We start from the raw sequence: 16,919 nt of genomic DNA, 5'->3' as shown, positions 1-16,919 counted from the left end.
CATTTAAAAATAGCTCATACAATTTTAATTTAAGGTAAGAAATATAACAATGTTGGACATAAATCCAAGAATGTCAAAACAAAAAATAGATAGTATGTATTTTTATCAGTTACTATTTAATTTTATAAGGAAATACTTTACTTTGGATACAATAAAAACATTTTACAATGAAATGTCAAATAGATAGGATGTATTAACATTTAAAAATAAAATTGCCTTACAACCTATTACTCATAATTAACTAGAAGAAAAAAAAAGCAATGCTTATCAAAGAAAAAAAACAAAACAAAACGAAAGAGAAGTGACTGAACAGGACAGTTAGACTAGGATAGTTAATGGAGTTTAAATGACAGATGTGGTAAAATACATTAAACATGCACCTTAACTCACCATGTAAAGTCCAAACAAAGCTCTCATATTTCTGTTGTTCAGTTTCAATGCCTGTGCAAAATACTTTCTTGAAAGTTCAAGGTTTTCAAGTCCACCTTGGGTATATTTAACCTGTTAAAAATCGCAGAGTGCTGAAACCTGTTTATTTTACTACTATGAAATATAGCATGTTTCACCATACCATAGACATTAGTAATTGAAACAGATATTCAGTAAACAAATGCAAGATGTTTAAAAGATTTCATCTTAAAGTTGTTAAAGCTAATCTAAATTTTAAAGCATAACCTCCCCCCAAAAATATTCTATTAATAGTCCTTAATAATGAAGTCCTTCTGACTTTATACCATTGAAATATATTGCTACTTCCCAAAACACTGACCTTGGTATGAATTTTCTAGAATATAAATTTAAAAATCATAATCACTATAAATGTCTGAGAAGCCATTAAATGGTGACAACAGTGGCATAATTAATTCATAATTAGAAAAGAAAATAGTATACAAATAAAAAATACAAACTATTTCAGTTTTAAAGAGTGCTTTTAACTGAGAACTATTACAGTATTAAATAGTGCTTTTAACTATTTCCATAACAGTATTAAAAATTTAAAACTTTTACTCCCACAAGTCAATTTTCATCAGATGTTTTAAATATTTATATACTTGCCTAACATTAAGGACATAATCTTAGTTCCATAATAATACCCAAACCAACAAAAATAAAATCACACAGAATTATTGTTTTTTAAAATACTTACTTCAGCATACTGCTGACAATATAAGTGGTTGTGTGGATTAGTCATCATAAGTTCCTCTAAACAGAAGGCTGCTTTACCATAGCTGAAAAATATCAAGGAGAAACTAATTTTAAAAGTCACAAATTTTTCTTAGTTATGACTTAAAATAATTTAAAAATAATCTTAGCGATGTTAGACATTTTGTTCCCTAAATAATTTAAATAGCTTTATTAACCAAAGGAGTTATTATCCTGAATTCATAAATACAAATAATATTTAGTTTTTTAATGAGATGAATAAACAAACAGAGGCTTAAATCCTTAAGCAGCCCATGAACAATCAATACATGTTACATTTTTTAAAACTAGGTCACCACTATGACATTGAAACATTATTAACAACATAGGCCTCAAGACCTCGGATCAAGTTACACAGAAACAGAATCCTGCTGAAAACCTAAGGAGAGAACTGCTGCAACGGGCTCTGGAAAAATGGTTTCATACCATGTGACTACAATTCCCCTTCATGTACTTTATATGTTTCAAGTCATGTGAATACCCTCACTATCTACAGGAAATCCTAAAGAACAAAGGTGTTCTAAGATTTATTCCCAGTGAGGAGGAGATGAGAGTACCCATCAGAAAAAGATTACCTACAGTTATTTTTGGCATTTGTCACCGATGTACAAAAAAGGTACCTATCTTTATACTAATGTCTGAAATACTTACTTTTCAAAATATACATGTGGCCATTTCACACATATGACAAAAGAGCTAACTTTTAAAAAAATAGGTTTTATTGATTTGAGAGAAAACGAGACATTGATGTGAGAGAAAAATTGACTGGTTCCCTCCCATTCAAGCCCTGACCTGGATAGAACCTGCAACCTAGGTAGGTGCCCTAATTAGGAATCAGACCCACTACCTTTTAGTGCACAGGACGACAATCCAACTGAGCCATAATGGCCAGGGCAAGAGTTAACTTTTATCACATCCTCATTATGTATTATTTTCTAGGTGTTACATGTATTAGCTCATTTAATCCTAACAAAACCCTAGGAAGTAGAAAATTAATATCACCATTCTATAGTCAAGATCACTGAGGCACAGAGATTAAACTGATACCCAGGCTGTACCTCTCCAGTCTACACTCTTAACCACTATGCATAAAGCCTATTAAGCACTACACACCACAATGAAAAATTGTGACAGTGATGGTAGTGAAGATGTCAATGGTAACATAAAAACAAGTACAACAATCAAATTCAAAGGGTCTGAGGAACCAAAAACACCCTGCAGATTACCCCCCAAATCATAGTATTTTAGATTTATGAAGGCTCTTCTATATAGACTCTCATCAAAGATCATGCAGCTATTTTGCACCTTCATTTTTATATCCAAAACCTGGCTCTTGACATATGGTGGGTATATAATAAATTAGTGAACAAATGACTGAATTAATGTCTAAAACAAAAGTATTGATATTTATCTATCTGATATTTATTTAATATTCTCAAGACAATGGGGAAGTGGTCTCTAAACACCTAAGTTCATTAAAAAGATAGGTCCCTTCTAAATGCTTCTTTTACTAAATAAAGTTTTTAAAGTTCTTCTGTTCCTTACAAAAGCATATGTATAGGTTACAGAATTTGTTCCTACATTGCTTTATCAACATTTATGATTTTTCCTTACAATGTTTTAATAAATCCATTTGTTATAAAATTTTACAGTAAGGCTAGATCTAGAAAAAGGAACCATAATCACTATCACATTTAATTTATACTACTAGCTGGTGTTTACTATATAACATCTAGTTTCAAGTACAAAACAAGTAAAAAACTTGTGTCTTTGTTTAAAATATGTATTTTTATGTATAATATGTATTGGTAGTGCTAACAAATTATAACTAATTGCTTTATATTTAAACAAGTACCTTAATATGGTCAACTGGTATAACATATACCAACTTGAATAAGTAAATACACACTAGAATTTATAAAAAGCAAATTTAAATAAAGGTAAAAAACATATATAAAAATACATGGCAGAATTCTATATCCCCTTTTATCTTTATAAAAACAGTGAATAGGCTTTTATGAACATTCTACTATAGAAATTTAGAGTAAAAAATTCTAGACTAGCAATGCTGCCTGTAACCTATTATATTTAAAATAGCTTATAAACTATTCATATGCAGAAAATGTCAAAATGGTAAATATATCTAGCAGTTCCTAAATTGGCACATTTTTGCCACTGTGTCTATAAAACTATACTAAGCTGTTATACACAATAATTTACCACTTCCACACAAATACACACACACACACACAAAATCCTGCCTACTACAATGACTTGCCTAAACAATTAAGATTAATTAAGTGAACAGATTCTGATTTTCATTTAAAAAGATTTGAAGGTATTTATTCCACATACTCTAAATCTGACTATTTCCTCTAAGTGGTTATTTTGTGAATGACTAGCTTTAAGACCAAAAAGAGTTTTGTGATGTAGGACAAAAGGGAAAGCTGAATATAATAATCATTTTCTCTAAAAAGAAAATTTTCAGGTGCTTTTCTGTCTTTGTTTTTTAATTTCTTGGGATTTTTCAGGTCACTTCTCTCAAGTATACATTCAACACTATCTCAATAAACTCTTTAGAGGTTCAAAGCAAAACTAAATGTGGCCACTGTAAGATGAAGCAAATAATAAATTTAACGATGTTAAAAAAAAGTATAACCTATCTGAGAACTAAGCATAGAAATATTAGCAACATGCAAAACAGAGGTGATGTATTTATACAGTTCTTAGAGGACAGAAAACATGAAAGCAATAAAAATGGATATATCTGACCTTATCTGGTAAGTTAAAAAAAATCAATAGGAAAAAGACAAATAACAAACAAGGGTATAGTTCTGAAAGAACAAAGGTTCCAATCACTTATATAAAGAGCTCTAAAAGATTTTTTTTAAGTGTAACCAATTTTCACCTGTCAAAATTTGCAAAGATTAAAAAGAATGATAGTACCCAGTGTTGTTGAAGGGACACCAATAATTGCTGGTGTGAGAGTGAACAATTTGGAACAATTTATCAAAATCCCTGAAAATGCGCACATCATTTAACCAATTCTACTTCTAAGAATTTAACCCAAGGAAACAATTAAAATAAAGATAATCAGTACAGAATTATAGTAAAAATGAAAAACCTTTATATTACCCTAAAAAATTAGTTAAGAAAACTAGATTACATTAATAAGGTAGAATAATATAAAGCCATTGAAATCACATTGTGGAATATTTACTATGATAAAAAAATTTTGACAAAACATAACTAAGTGAAAAGCATTAGGATATAAAAGATAATTCTATTTTAGTTTTCTGTTTAATTAACATAGGACAATGCAATCACACATGATTTTTGTCTTAGTCTTTACTCTTTATTAGATTTTCAAAGTTCTCTGCATTAGGTATTCCTTTAATTAAAAAAAAAATTTCCTTGATAATTTGAAATGTTTTTAAATGCTTTTAAACACAGGTCTTCAAAAGGCACAAAAAACATTTTAAATGACTACTTTCCGTTTTATAGACAAAATAAAATTTAGTTTTCTTACTGCATTCTGAAAATTCAGTTCATGTTGTTTAATTTATATACTGTATAACTATTGACTTAAAAACTATGAAAATGAAATTATTACCATTTAAACCAAATATACTACCATTCTTACATACGTAAGAGAGTCCCAAATATGTTTACATATGCGAACATACAAGTATACACATATCATGTTGGTGGTATAGTGGTGAGCATGGCTGCCTTCCAAGTATACACACATCTATACTGAACATGATTTGAGATGTAATTTTGTAAGGTAAAACAAAGAGAATCTGAAGGTTAAAATAGAGTACAGAATTGAAAACTGCTTCCCAGAATATAGTACACATTCATGAAATGATGACTATAATTTTAATTTTAGCTCCCACTTACATCAGAACTATGTAGTTAACTACCTTAATTCTCCATTTCACATTACATATACAGTCCTGGGCAAAGGCAAGAGACAAGTGTCTTCATTCTATTTTATTACCTGTGTCAGCTATTTGTAGTATGAGAATGAGATTTACTATTCATGCATAGTAAGAATATGTGCATGAGAATCTGATCCTATTCTCTCTATAAGAAGGAAAGAAACAATGTGATATACTTCAGATTCAGAAGAACTAAGGGAAAAAAAGGACAAAAACAGTCCTGCCTCTAAATGGAGGTAGTGTTAATGCTGTGATATTAGAAAACCTGCACTAAGACTGGGCTAATCCTTTCACACTGGGATTTCCTCTTGTCACTGCAGCAATAAAAAAGCTAACAAAAACATTAAATATCCAATAAGCCAGTTCCTACAGCATTCAACATTCTTGATTATTCTTGGTTTTTTACCCAGGCAACAGAATGCTTCTACTTTGGAAGAGTTGATTCTCTTAGTACTAAGGCTAATAAATGCATACAATTGACAGAATTTTTAAACAGCAGGGAGTATAATACTCTTTGTATTATAAGAACAATTTAAACTCTAAAAATTCACAATTTTGATTCACTAAAAAATAACCTTAGCTCAGCAAATGCAGGCCTAATTCCAAAGAATGCCTTATGTATTTGAAAGAAAAACTTATTTCCCAAACAAAAATAATTTAGTGATACACAAATGAACTCCTTAAAGCAATTCACATATTATAACCAACAAACCATTGATTTGTTATTTTTTCATTTAATTAATTTCGTTCACTTAAAGTGACACATGATTCATACCTTCTCACCAATCCTTCAAAACCAAGTAGGCCTTCTGAACTTATATAGTGATCAAAACTGCATTCCTAACAAACTTTTATGTGTGCTTAACAACTTACTCATGTTCATTGATATAAAGTTCTGCAAGTTCATGCCAGGCTTCTTGGTCTCCAACAAATCTGGTGAGGAAAAAGGAAAAAAAGTAAGTGTGTAGATATTTGGTAAATAAACAGCAAGTAGGCAAAAAGGAAAATCAAATGCAAATTCCATTTTAATTAAAAAAAGATTTATCAGAATAACAAAACACAATCCTCTTGTAAGACACTCACTGTTCCAGATATTCATTCAGTTCCCGAATGGCCTCCACATTTTTTCCCTGGGCTTTTCGAATGGCAATCTTACGCTTTCTTGCGGCCTGTGGGTTGACATTAATAAAGGATTAGGTGCTCATGATTCCCTGGGTTTTTGTAAAGAAGGTAATTTGACTGTGCAAATTATTATCTCAATGCCAGCGAAACTCCATTGTAGAACTACTGCTTAGTGGGAGTTTATAAACATACCCCATGACATCCCACCGGGGAATTCAAACATTCCTCTAACAATCACATATGCTTTACTTTTGATGTACACAATGTATGCGTCATTTCATCCAAATAAATAACCATCCAGATTCTGATAATTACAAGCCAGCAGGGAATCCTAATCTTTATCCAGCCTAAAATCCTTTACTCTGTCTCATTCATAAGATCTGTATCTTAAAAGACAGAGGAATAGTGGAGATTAGGGGGGAAAAAAAAAACTCACCATGGCCACTTGAATGTCATTATACAAATATGGTTTCTGATAACGTTTTTCACAATTTTAAGAGAACAATCTACTTATGAGTCTTTCAAATGCATTATATAGGTCTTGAAAGACATTTTACAATAAACAAAATATTTAAACTTGCATCTTAACGTTTTTTAAACAATAAATACAAAAATCAATGACATCTGTTTATGCATTCATCAAATATGTACTGAACATCTACAATTTGATAGGTACTATGTTAGACAATGAAAATATAAGGAGAAAGATACACCAAAAAAAAACCCCAATAATAGAGATATCTAGGGAGTTGTGGCAACATGGAGTAGATCCTAACATTGGCTATACAAGTACAGAGGAAGAGGCGGAAGGTCAGGAAGCAAAAAGGGACCCAGATGTGGCACCTGAAGTGAAATAGAAAGGGCAAATAGACGTTCAGAAAGCAAATGAGGAAACTGTGTGAAGGACACTGCATAATAGAAACACTGGAGCAAAGGCATCATTGTGTGTAATCAAGACTACACGTTTGAGGCTGGGGTGAACAGTCAGGGACTGGAGGGCACTATATGAATTATTAAATTTATAACCCTCCATCGCTGTCTCTTTTATTCAATGCAGAAGGCTAAACATAAAACACACTAGGGCCAGGTTAAGCTTATTAATTATAATTATTGTTATTTTTTATATAATACACATTACACAAGATGCAGACAATGGAAGTAAAAAGAATGGCTCCTCTTTAGACTAAAGGAGCTACCTGTCATGGGGTGAGAGAGGTGGAGGGTTTTGCATTGAAGAAGTAAGAGTCAAAAAACCAGAGAGAATCAAGAGACTCCCCAATAAGACCAAGAGCAATATTTACAATAGTAGCAGTAACAATATTTTGGTAACAAAAAATAACCTACATGTTAAAAATGTATATCTTCTAATACTTGGCTCAAGCCAAAGGCCTACCACAATGCCTGCCACACAGTAGGTAGTCAAAGATATCTGGAAGAATTTCATTATGTAAAAGAAAGAAAGCACCATAATTTATGTAAAATTTAGAAAGTCTCAGGAATTCATAAGAAAAGTGGTAAAGTTCTAAAAGTAACTCAATCTTAAAGCCTTAGAGAAAATATTAGACTTCAAATGAAAGCCTTGAGTCCTTCTGAAAACAGGTGAGGAATATAATATCTAATTTCACCAATCCAATACCATTTGAAACATACATATTTATTCCTTTTAATTTTCATAGAGTCCAGGTACCAGGAATAAAACACTAAACTAAATTGTCACTTATCAGCTTTCTAACTAAGGGCAAATATTTAACGTCCACAAACCTTAATAACACCACCAATCTCCAAGTATCAATGTACAGCTACTAACACAATACTCAGAATTTAGTAATATTAAATGAATGCTATCTTCCTTCTTTTTACCTCTGCCTTGTGATTAACATTTGTGTTTTAAGCCTTGCCAAAAGCTCTACCTATGACATCTTTAAAAAACTGGCGCAGGCTTGCTTAGTTTGATATGAATATCTTGCCCCAAACCTTACAGGATTTACACCAGCTAAGATAATTATATAGGTACAGTGAAACGTGTTGAAAATATTGCATCCAAGTATCAGATAAAAAGTTAAAATATAAACAAGAATAGTAACCAATACTTCTAGAGTCATAGTAGGAGGTGTGGTATGAACACTGTAATGGATACCATATGCACAATATGAGTTTCATGAAGAAGGGTGTACGAAAAACACCTAATGTTGTTAACCTCATCTTTTCAGTGATTTGACAAAAGAACCGTTCCTCTATTGTCAAACACATACCAATATTTTTAGGTCAGCAGCATTCTGCAGAATACAGTTGGTAAAGCACCACTGCTGTGTTTCAAGGATAATAAATCTTTTTAAACGCCTTTTGAAAAATAATTCGTTTATAAATGATGGAAAATAAAGGTTTAACCCATTTAAATGCATCAAAAGAGAAAGAACTAGAAGATCTGAAACTTTTGATTTCTATCCTACATCCCTCTATGAAACTTCTTGAAAGAATCTGAAATATCGCAAATTAAATAATTTGTTTTTAATTTGAGTTATATATATTCATAGATGGAATGTGATAATTTTATAATGTAATACAAACAGAAATTCAGTATTAAATCTGTAATCACCTATTTTAAAAACTGTTTTCCACCTAACAAACACTTCAGTGAGGTTTAAGAAAAGATTTTTAAATATAAAGCTTTAGTAATCAATTTGGAAAACACGCCTGAAAATCTCTACTGAATGAGCAATAGAGTGCTTAATCACGCAAAACCTAAGATACAGCATTTTATCTCCTAATATTCTGAAGTTTAAAACAAACTATTAAGGGGTAACTATTCAAATATGTAAATCCAGTCTTCCTAGTGAAACTATATAAGACAGCTTTAAAAAAAAACTACATGGCAATTGCTATGATACAGGCAATAATAATATATTATTAAGTCACATACTAAACAGCCCTTTCCAGGTTTTGAGAAAAATGATACCATGTTCTGACATAAGAAACAATCTTTATTTATCATGATCATTTAAATGAACATGAAGCAGGGATTTCATTTCTGGCCGAGATGATATAACAGAGACCACATTTACCCTCTTGCCTGAAACAACAAAAGAGCCGTACTAAATATATGAAACAACCATTTTTAAACCACAGCACAATGGGCAGCAAAGGACAGTATTCCCTTAAAGGGAGGAAACAAACGAGGTGAGCCCTATTTTTATTATCCTGGCTAGTTGCCTTGAGAGTTTCAAGGGTGCTGTGGAGGGAGAGAGAAAACCAAGTTGAGCCCAAAAGACACTGTGAGATCAGGAGAAGGTGCTGAGAGTCTAGGAAGATCAAAGAGGCTAGCATTCATAGAATAGAGTACTGGAGGGGGAAAAAATACAGAATAAGGACTCTGGAGTTTCCCCTTGAGGAGTACTCAGCTTGTCTTGACTAGTGCGTGTGTGAAGAAACTACCCAAGGCCAAGGAAAGAACCATCAAAAAGGTTCTGGGGAAAAAAATGCCCAAAGCTCACACCAACTGGGAATAGTGCCTTTTCCTACCAGCCAAACTGGAAAATGCCATGATTCCTGGGGTACTTACTGGAGATAATACCCAGAGGATGTAATGGGGATTAGCACTAGTATAAACACTGATCTGGTCCCATCTAACCAAGACCACAGAGCAGGTGGTGGGGAACCATTTTTCTGCCAAGGGACATTTGGATATTTATAACATAATTCATGGGCCATAATAATTATTAACTTAAAAATTAGCCTGCTATATTTGGTCAGACTAATTTGGTAAGGCATGTGATGTTAGCTGGTATTGATTTCTGAGGCTGTACACAGTCTGTGGGCTGGATCAAATTGCAAAGTATCAAACTGTTTTCAAGTAACTTAATTGTATTCCACAAGAAAGCCCAACAATATTTATAGGAAACAAAATTAGAAAGGGGCAAAGAAAACTTTTGAGGATGATGGTTTTGTTCACTATCCTGATTGTGGTGACAGTTTCTCAGGTGTATACAAATGTCAATACTTATCGAATTGTAACCTTAAGTATGTGCAGTCACTTCTACATCAATTATATGTCAGAACAGTTTAAAAATAGCATTAATTAGACTAACCGTTAAGCAGTCTTGAATGTCAATTTCTATTTCTTTGTTGTACTTTTTTTCCTATAAAATATGCCAATGTTCTAAATTTCTAGTTTGGATCAATCCTTGCAAAAGTCAGTTTAAGTCTTAAAAATGAAAACCATTCCACATTTTGTAAGTGACTTTAACAATGGAGTTAGAGGTTTTATTATACAATATGAAACTTCAAAAAGTATTTATGACCACAAATAAATCTTCATCAAATTTGCTACACGATTTATGTAACACTACATACAACAGGGCTACCTAGCAATTTCTTCCTGAAAGACAGGTCACATTTTAAAAATATAAGTCACTTTAGGAGAGACACTACCTAAAAAGGATTAAAGGACCTAGGTCTACCAGTAAAGTACAAACTAGAACTCCCACTACTCCAGATGCCAAAAGAGGGAATGCAGAGTTCCAGGCTCTCATTAGACTGATGCCCATAACCCTGGGAAATGTGGCATTCTAAAAGCATCTTCGCCATTGACACAAAGGCAATTACATATAATTCCAAAAATAAGACTTCAAATATTTGATATATCAAAATAGATAGTTCACAACTGAAGGCAAAAATCTCATCTTTTTGAAATATGAAATTCATCTAAAAAGACAATAATTATTGTACTTTCTTTCTGAAAGACATTCCTTCAATAAATATGCACTTAATGCATACCATATGCTAGGCATTATTACATACAATGAACAGAATTTTTTCCCCTCAAGTAGCTTTCAAAGGATGAAAAGTCTACCTTTATTTTAAAAGTAAGTAAATAAAAAACTGACTGCTATTGGGGTAATCTGAAGGATAAAAGTTCACAGTGAGCCAGGTCCAATACTTGATTTTGATAGGCGACTAAAATTTTCACACTGGAGAGTTACTCTTCTAAAATAATGTTCACATCTAAGTTTTAATTATTTGCATACTTTCATTACAAAATATACTTTCATCCATTCCCCCATCTTCTCCAATTCCACTTGTCCTTGGTTTAGATCCCCATAACTTTTGACCTTGAGACAGAATAGCCTCAAAATTACTTATTTCATTTCTTTTCACCTCCTTCAAACATCTCCTATATAACTGACATAGTTATCTCTAAAAATATCTGCAGGTATTTACTTCCCTATTCAAAACTTGACTTCATTCTCCATTTCCTAAGAATAAAAATTAAAATTCTGAAGTACCAGGCTATTCACAAATGAAGACCATTTCTTGTTGCACCTCCAGTCATTCTAAACAGTGAACCAACTCCAAGGTATAAAATATCGTTTCTCAGAGCCCTAGTTTTCCTCAGAGGTAAATCAGTGGAAAAGGAGGAGAGGTTAACTAGGCAGAAAACCAGAACCATGCCCTCTCTTCAACCAGAACTGAAAGACATTTCATTTGAAAAAGGTGTTAAAGGAGACAGTTCAGTTCAGAAAAAAGTAATACAAATGTCTTTTCAAGTATATTAAAAGACATTCAAGCTCTGGCTGGTGTGCCTCAGTTGGCTGAGTGTCGTCCTACGCACAGAAAGGTCACCTGTTCGATTCTGGTATGGGCACATGCCCAGCTTTTGGGTTTGGTCCCTGGTCAGGATGTGTGCAGTGGTGGGGCATGCAGTAGGCAACTGATTGATGTTTCTCACTCTCTCTCTCTCCCCTTCCCTCTCCCGCTCCTTTAAATCAATAAAAACATTTTTTTAAAATGTACATCACTCATAATGAAAATTATGAGATGCCATGTTATTTATTTTTAGTATTTTTTCTTTACTGAGTTTAGAGAAAGAAGGGAGGGGGGAGAGAGAAAGAGAGAAACATCGATTGGCCGCCTCCTGCATGCCCCCCACCAGGGACCAGGCCCACAACCTGGGCATGTGCCCTGGCCGGGAATCAAACCAGTGACCTATTGGTGCATGGGTCGATGCTCAACCACTGAGCCACACTGGCCAGGCTCAAGACAACATTTTAATAAACCAGATTAGCAAAGGTTAAAATAAAAAATATGCCAGGTGGGAGGATACAGGGAAAGACGCACTCTCCTACACCACAGAAATGAGCGTGGACAGCTAAAAAACCTTTGTGGATGGAAATTTGGTAACATCTATCAAAACTTAAAATGTATGAAACCTCCTAACTCAGATATTTCACTCTAGGAATCTATCCTACAAACGACATCCACTGCAACACTATTTCTGGGAGGAAAATATCAGAACCAACCTAAGGGTTCACTAGAAGAGACTTAAAGGAAACTTGTTCATCAGGACAGAGTACACATCCATGCAATGCAATGCTATGCAGCTCCTCAAAGGATGATGTAAAGGTTGTACTGACATGGCACAATCTTTAAAATATACTGCTAGGTAAAGTATGCCACCATCTTACTTTCAGCAATTCTCCCTGTCAAAAGGGATACACATGTGTGTGCACATATTAGTAAGTGTATGAGAAAAAAAAAAATCTCTGGAAAAATACATCAGAAAGTAACAACGTTTAACTAAGTGAAGGTGGACTTGAGATCAGGAATGGGAGGAAAGACTTATTTTTCCCTATACATTGTTTTGTACTGTTTGTAATTTTAAACATGTGTATGAATTAGTTTTTCAAAAGACTATTTCAAAACTTTTTAAAAATAGATGGGGAGGTGTCCCATTTCAGCACCTTCCCAAAACAAATGTTAAAAACCTTCCATTCAAATCACTATTCTTTCTTCCTTAGGTAGGTCTTGTGCTTTAATAATGTTAAAATTTACTCAAGTCAGTCATGAAATATGATGGCTTTATCTCAAGCCACACTCATCTTTCAAGGCCTGTGAGGCTCAAAAACTACACAGCAAGTCGCCAAAGAATTAGGATTTAATAAATCTGTTTCAAAGTCACTAATCTGTTCATTATATCATTCTGCTTCCCTAAAAGCAAAGTCAAGGATGGTGTCTAAATTCATCCTCCATTACCAACACCAAGCACACTGCAAGCCTCAACAAATGTTTTTTGAAAGAATAATGAACACATGAGAGGAAGGAGAGCTCCTTAAAGCTGGAATGAACAACCTCAGTTCCACACTTGGATATCTAGGAACACATATGCACAAGACCAGTAAAAGAATCACAATCACCTTTAGACAATGCAGAGAACTACAGCATAAAAGCTTGAATTACAACTATAGATGAAAACAAGACTGGATTTCCTCACCTTTGAGATAATAAAATTGCTATGGAAAAAGAAACTATGATGTCTCCTAAATAAAAATTTGACTATTTAATATAAGTAAAATCTTTCCCTACTACACTTCATCAGTTCTAGGTCTTATATGGCTTTGTCATCTCCCTCAATGTCTACCTCAGTTACTTTCTAGGGATACAGTAACAGAAACAGTGTCTTTAATTCTTAGTAACATAAGCACTTTGGTAGTTCATGAAACATACTTAATAATCATTTATAGCAGGACAGAAGGGACTGAGGGGAGATTAAAGATAATATTTGATAAAAGATAATACATTCAACAAAGTTGAATTTAGTCACCTTGTTCTAAAATGTTTACCTAACAACTAAGGGATTTAGTTATTAGCACTACATATATAGTCTATGAGGGGAACCATTTGGACTTCTCTTTTAGCCAGTCTTAAAGTCATAAAACATAGAAAATACTATAAACACAAAACAAAATATAATTACATGTTATTTCAGGTCTTGAAAAAGATAATTTATTAAAAATATCAACTTAAACTGACACAAAAGTAAAATTGTTTGACTCCTAATTTTAAGAAAATAAATTACAAGCTATTTTTAACCTAATATGAAAAAAAATATATGAAACTCAAACTTTTTTCAGAGTCTTGATTTCATATTTTCAACATACAGGGTAGGACAAAAGTAGATTTACAGCTGTAAGTACATGAAACAGAGTTTATTCCTGTATTATTATTTATTAGTATTATAACTATAAACCTACTTTTGCCCAAACCTATATTGTTGGGTAAAAAAATAAATACCTTTGAAAACTGATGAAGTTTTATATTTAAAGAACATTACAAAATCATCAGGAAAAAACCAAAACAATGCTTTTTATAAGAGATTATTTTTTAAGACAGATGGCAAGTTGTTAAGATTATTCAAACTTTCCAATTTTAACTTTCTTTTTTTATTGGGAATATCTAGATAAAACTAATAGAAGCTGTTTCTTGTTTTTGTTTTTAATAACAGGTAGCCTTGTAGCTCTGCCAAAACTTTTTCCTGAATTTTCTATACTCTTGGAATCTTTACAAAATACTGAGTCCTTGCCATTCAAATATCTACCAAAATATAAATAAAGCCTAGGAAGTTTCCCTGAGGTGGGATAATATTAAAAACACAAATACAAAAAATTTAAAAATATATACTTATGCCAAATCACCACATTGTATAACTTAATCTTACATAATGTTACTGGGCAATTATATCTCAATAAAACTGGAAATATTCTATCTTTTATGCAATATACAGAAATATTACTATAGAGTATCAAAAGGGGTGAGTAAAGATCAGAAATTTATACCAATGAATGTCTGGTTTAATGCTATCTAGAAACTGAACACTTCAATATTAAATCATATCCCAACTTAGCATAAATAATTTATTTTAAATGAATCAAGTTACTAATGTTCAGGTGAGTAAAGATCAGAAATTTATACCAATGAATGTCTGGTTTAATGCTATCTAGAAACTGAACACTTCAATATTAAATCATATCCCAACTTAGCATAAATAATTTATTTTAAATGAATCAAGTTACTAATGTTCAATTATTAAACATTTCTGTATCTTATAATCCACAACCATATATTTTAAATTACTTTTCCTAAAATGTGCATTTTTTATGAAATACTCCAAATAATAGAATACCATGTTTTTGTATTATGTATTAATATAAGAATGTCTGCTTTTATAAAAGGACACTACAAACTCAAACTATTTTTTGTTTAAAAATTATAAAAATATTTTTCTTTTAGCAGGCACATACATATATGTATGCATGGACATAATAACATAAAACATTAAAAATTCCTAACGTTATCTAAAGTCTCTCTTTAACCTTTCATTTAATAAAAGGTAAGTCTGAGGGAAACTATTATATCAATAGTAAAAAAATGTTCTCAACAATAAAAATTGTTTTTCACCAATGTATTTTTAAAATAAGTAATACTTTATAAGTATATTTGGAACATATAAATATTTTGTCCAATAAACTAATACAAAGTTTGTTCAAAATCAGGATAAATTAAAGATATTTATATATTTTTTCTTTAAATATATTTATATATTATATAGTCATTCTTATTCAGTGTAAGGCAGAAAAAAGCAAATCCAAAACAAAACACCTTCATTAATTCCATATATTAATTACTGAGTGACTTTTTTCAGTTCTCATTAAGACAATTAAAATATAACTACACAAACGAGACAAGTTACTATGTCATAAACTTCAACAAAATATTACAAAAGCACTGAGCTCTGCTGGGCTTTTATGCAAGCAAATAAAATTATTTCTTCCCATATTTCAACTCACTTCTTTCTAGTAAGATATCTAATAAGTCGAATTTTACTTTGAAGAGTTTTAAATCTATTTTTTAAAAACGACTCATCACAAAATATTTAAAATAAGATGCTGCAACATGGTTCCATATGTATTTTTTCATTATTTCCAAAGTAAATTAGTTTTGCTTTTTGAAATAAACAATATGATCTTCAGGACAATCAGCTAACTTACAGTGTTAGTGGGGTCTTCATGTAGAATTCGATCATATAGTTGTATTGCATCATCATATCTATTTAAGAAGAAAAAGAAACATCAGGAACCATGACCTTAAAATTTAGTGACATAGAGTAAATACAGAAAAAAATTAAACTGGCAGCACTTTAAATGCATTTACAATTATTATCTAAGTCACTTTCAATATTCTTATAATAGTAAAAGTTTGTTACAGTGTCATTTTTTTAATTGAAAAAGTAATGTATAAAGTGTTTATAGAAAAAATTACTTCAAAAACACACTTAATTTGGCCTAAATACAAAGGTAAAAACTAGCAGCACAAAGAGATATCTTTGTGGTCCTAGCTATGCCTAGAATTATGGCCTTTAAAACAAAAGAAAAGGTTTAATTTTAACAAATACATTCACAAGGAAATGATCTATGTATTAATTCTCCTTTAATGAATATTTATAATAGCTTTCCTTAGTTAAGCTGGATCAGTTCATTGAACACCTACTATTAAGTATGCATACGTTTAATACTCTGCTGGGTTACAATCTCATAAGAGAAACAGTTTAAAAATGTATGAAATATGACAGCATATAACTAAGAAGTCAAAATTAACACTTTGTGATAGAGAACCTAAGTAGGGATACATAAGAAATCACATAAAAAACTTAACTCTATATTCTTATACTGTATATAATCATTTTGATTGGGATGCAAGGAAATAGCTGAGTGATGCTGAAATTCCTTCCTGACGCTATTCATAACCCCCAACTCCCTTCCTGTCAATTTTACCACTTCTGAAATATAGACCTTTAAAGAAAGCAGAAAACAACTTTTA

The 16,919-nt window shown here is 31.8% G+C and overlaps 1 protein-coding gene across 4 annotated transcripts in view; it reads right to left on the bottom strand.

Moving 5' to 3' along the window:
• Positions 1–16,919, bottom strand: part of EMC2 (ER membrane protein complex subunit 2) — a 52,178-nt gene that overhangs the window by 14,930 nt on the left and 20,329 nt on the right. For 3 of the 4 annotated variants that reach the window (XM_036264135.1, XM_036264137.1, XM_036264138.1), the window contains 5 exons: positions 16,091–16,148; positions 6,231–6,316; positions 6,021–6,080; positions 1,148–1,229; positions 391–501 (listed from right to left, as the gene is read on the bottom strand). In XM_036264135.1, coding sequence (XP_036120028.1) covers positions 391–501; positions 1,148–1,229; positions 6,021–6,080; positions 6,231–6,316; positions 16,091–16,148 — 397 coding nt within the window. The remainder of the gene's footprint in view (positions 1–390; positions 502–1,147; positions 1,230–6,020; positions 6,081–6,230; positions 6,317–16,090; positions 16,149–16,919) is intronic. The other variant, XR_004959869.1, reaches the window with a different exon arrangement.

Source organism: Molossus molossus, unplaced genomic scaffold, assembly GCF_014108415.1.
Source record: "Molossus molossus isolate mMolMol1 unplaced genomic scaffold, mMolMol1.p scaffold_m16_p_16, whole genome shotgun sequence".
NCBI lineage: Eukaryota > Metazoa > Chordata > Mammalia > Chiroptera > Molossidae > Molossus > Molossus molossus.
The sequence above is the reverse complement of the archived record's forward strand: the minus strand, read 5'-3'. Positions and strand labels throughout refer to the sequence as shown.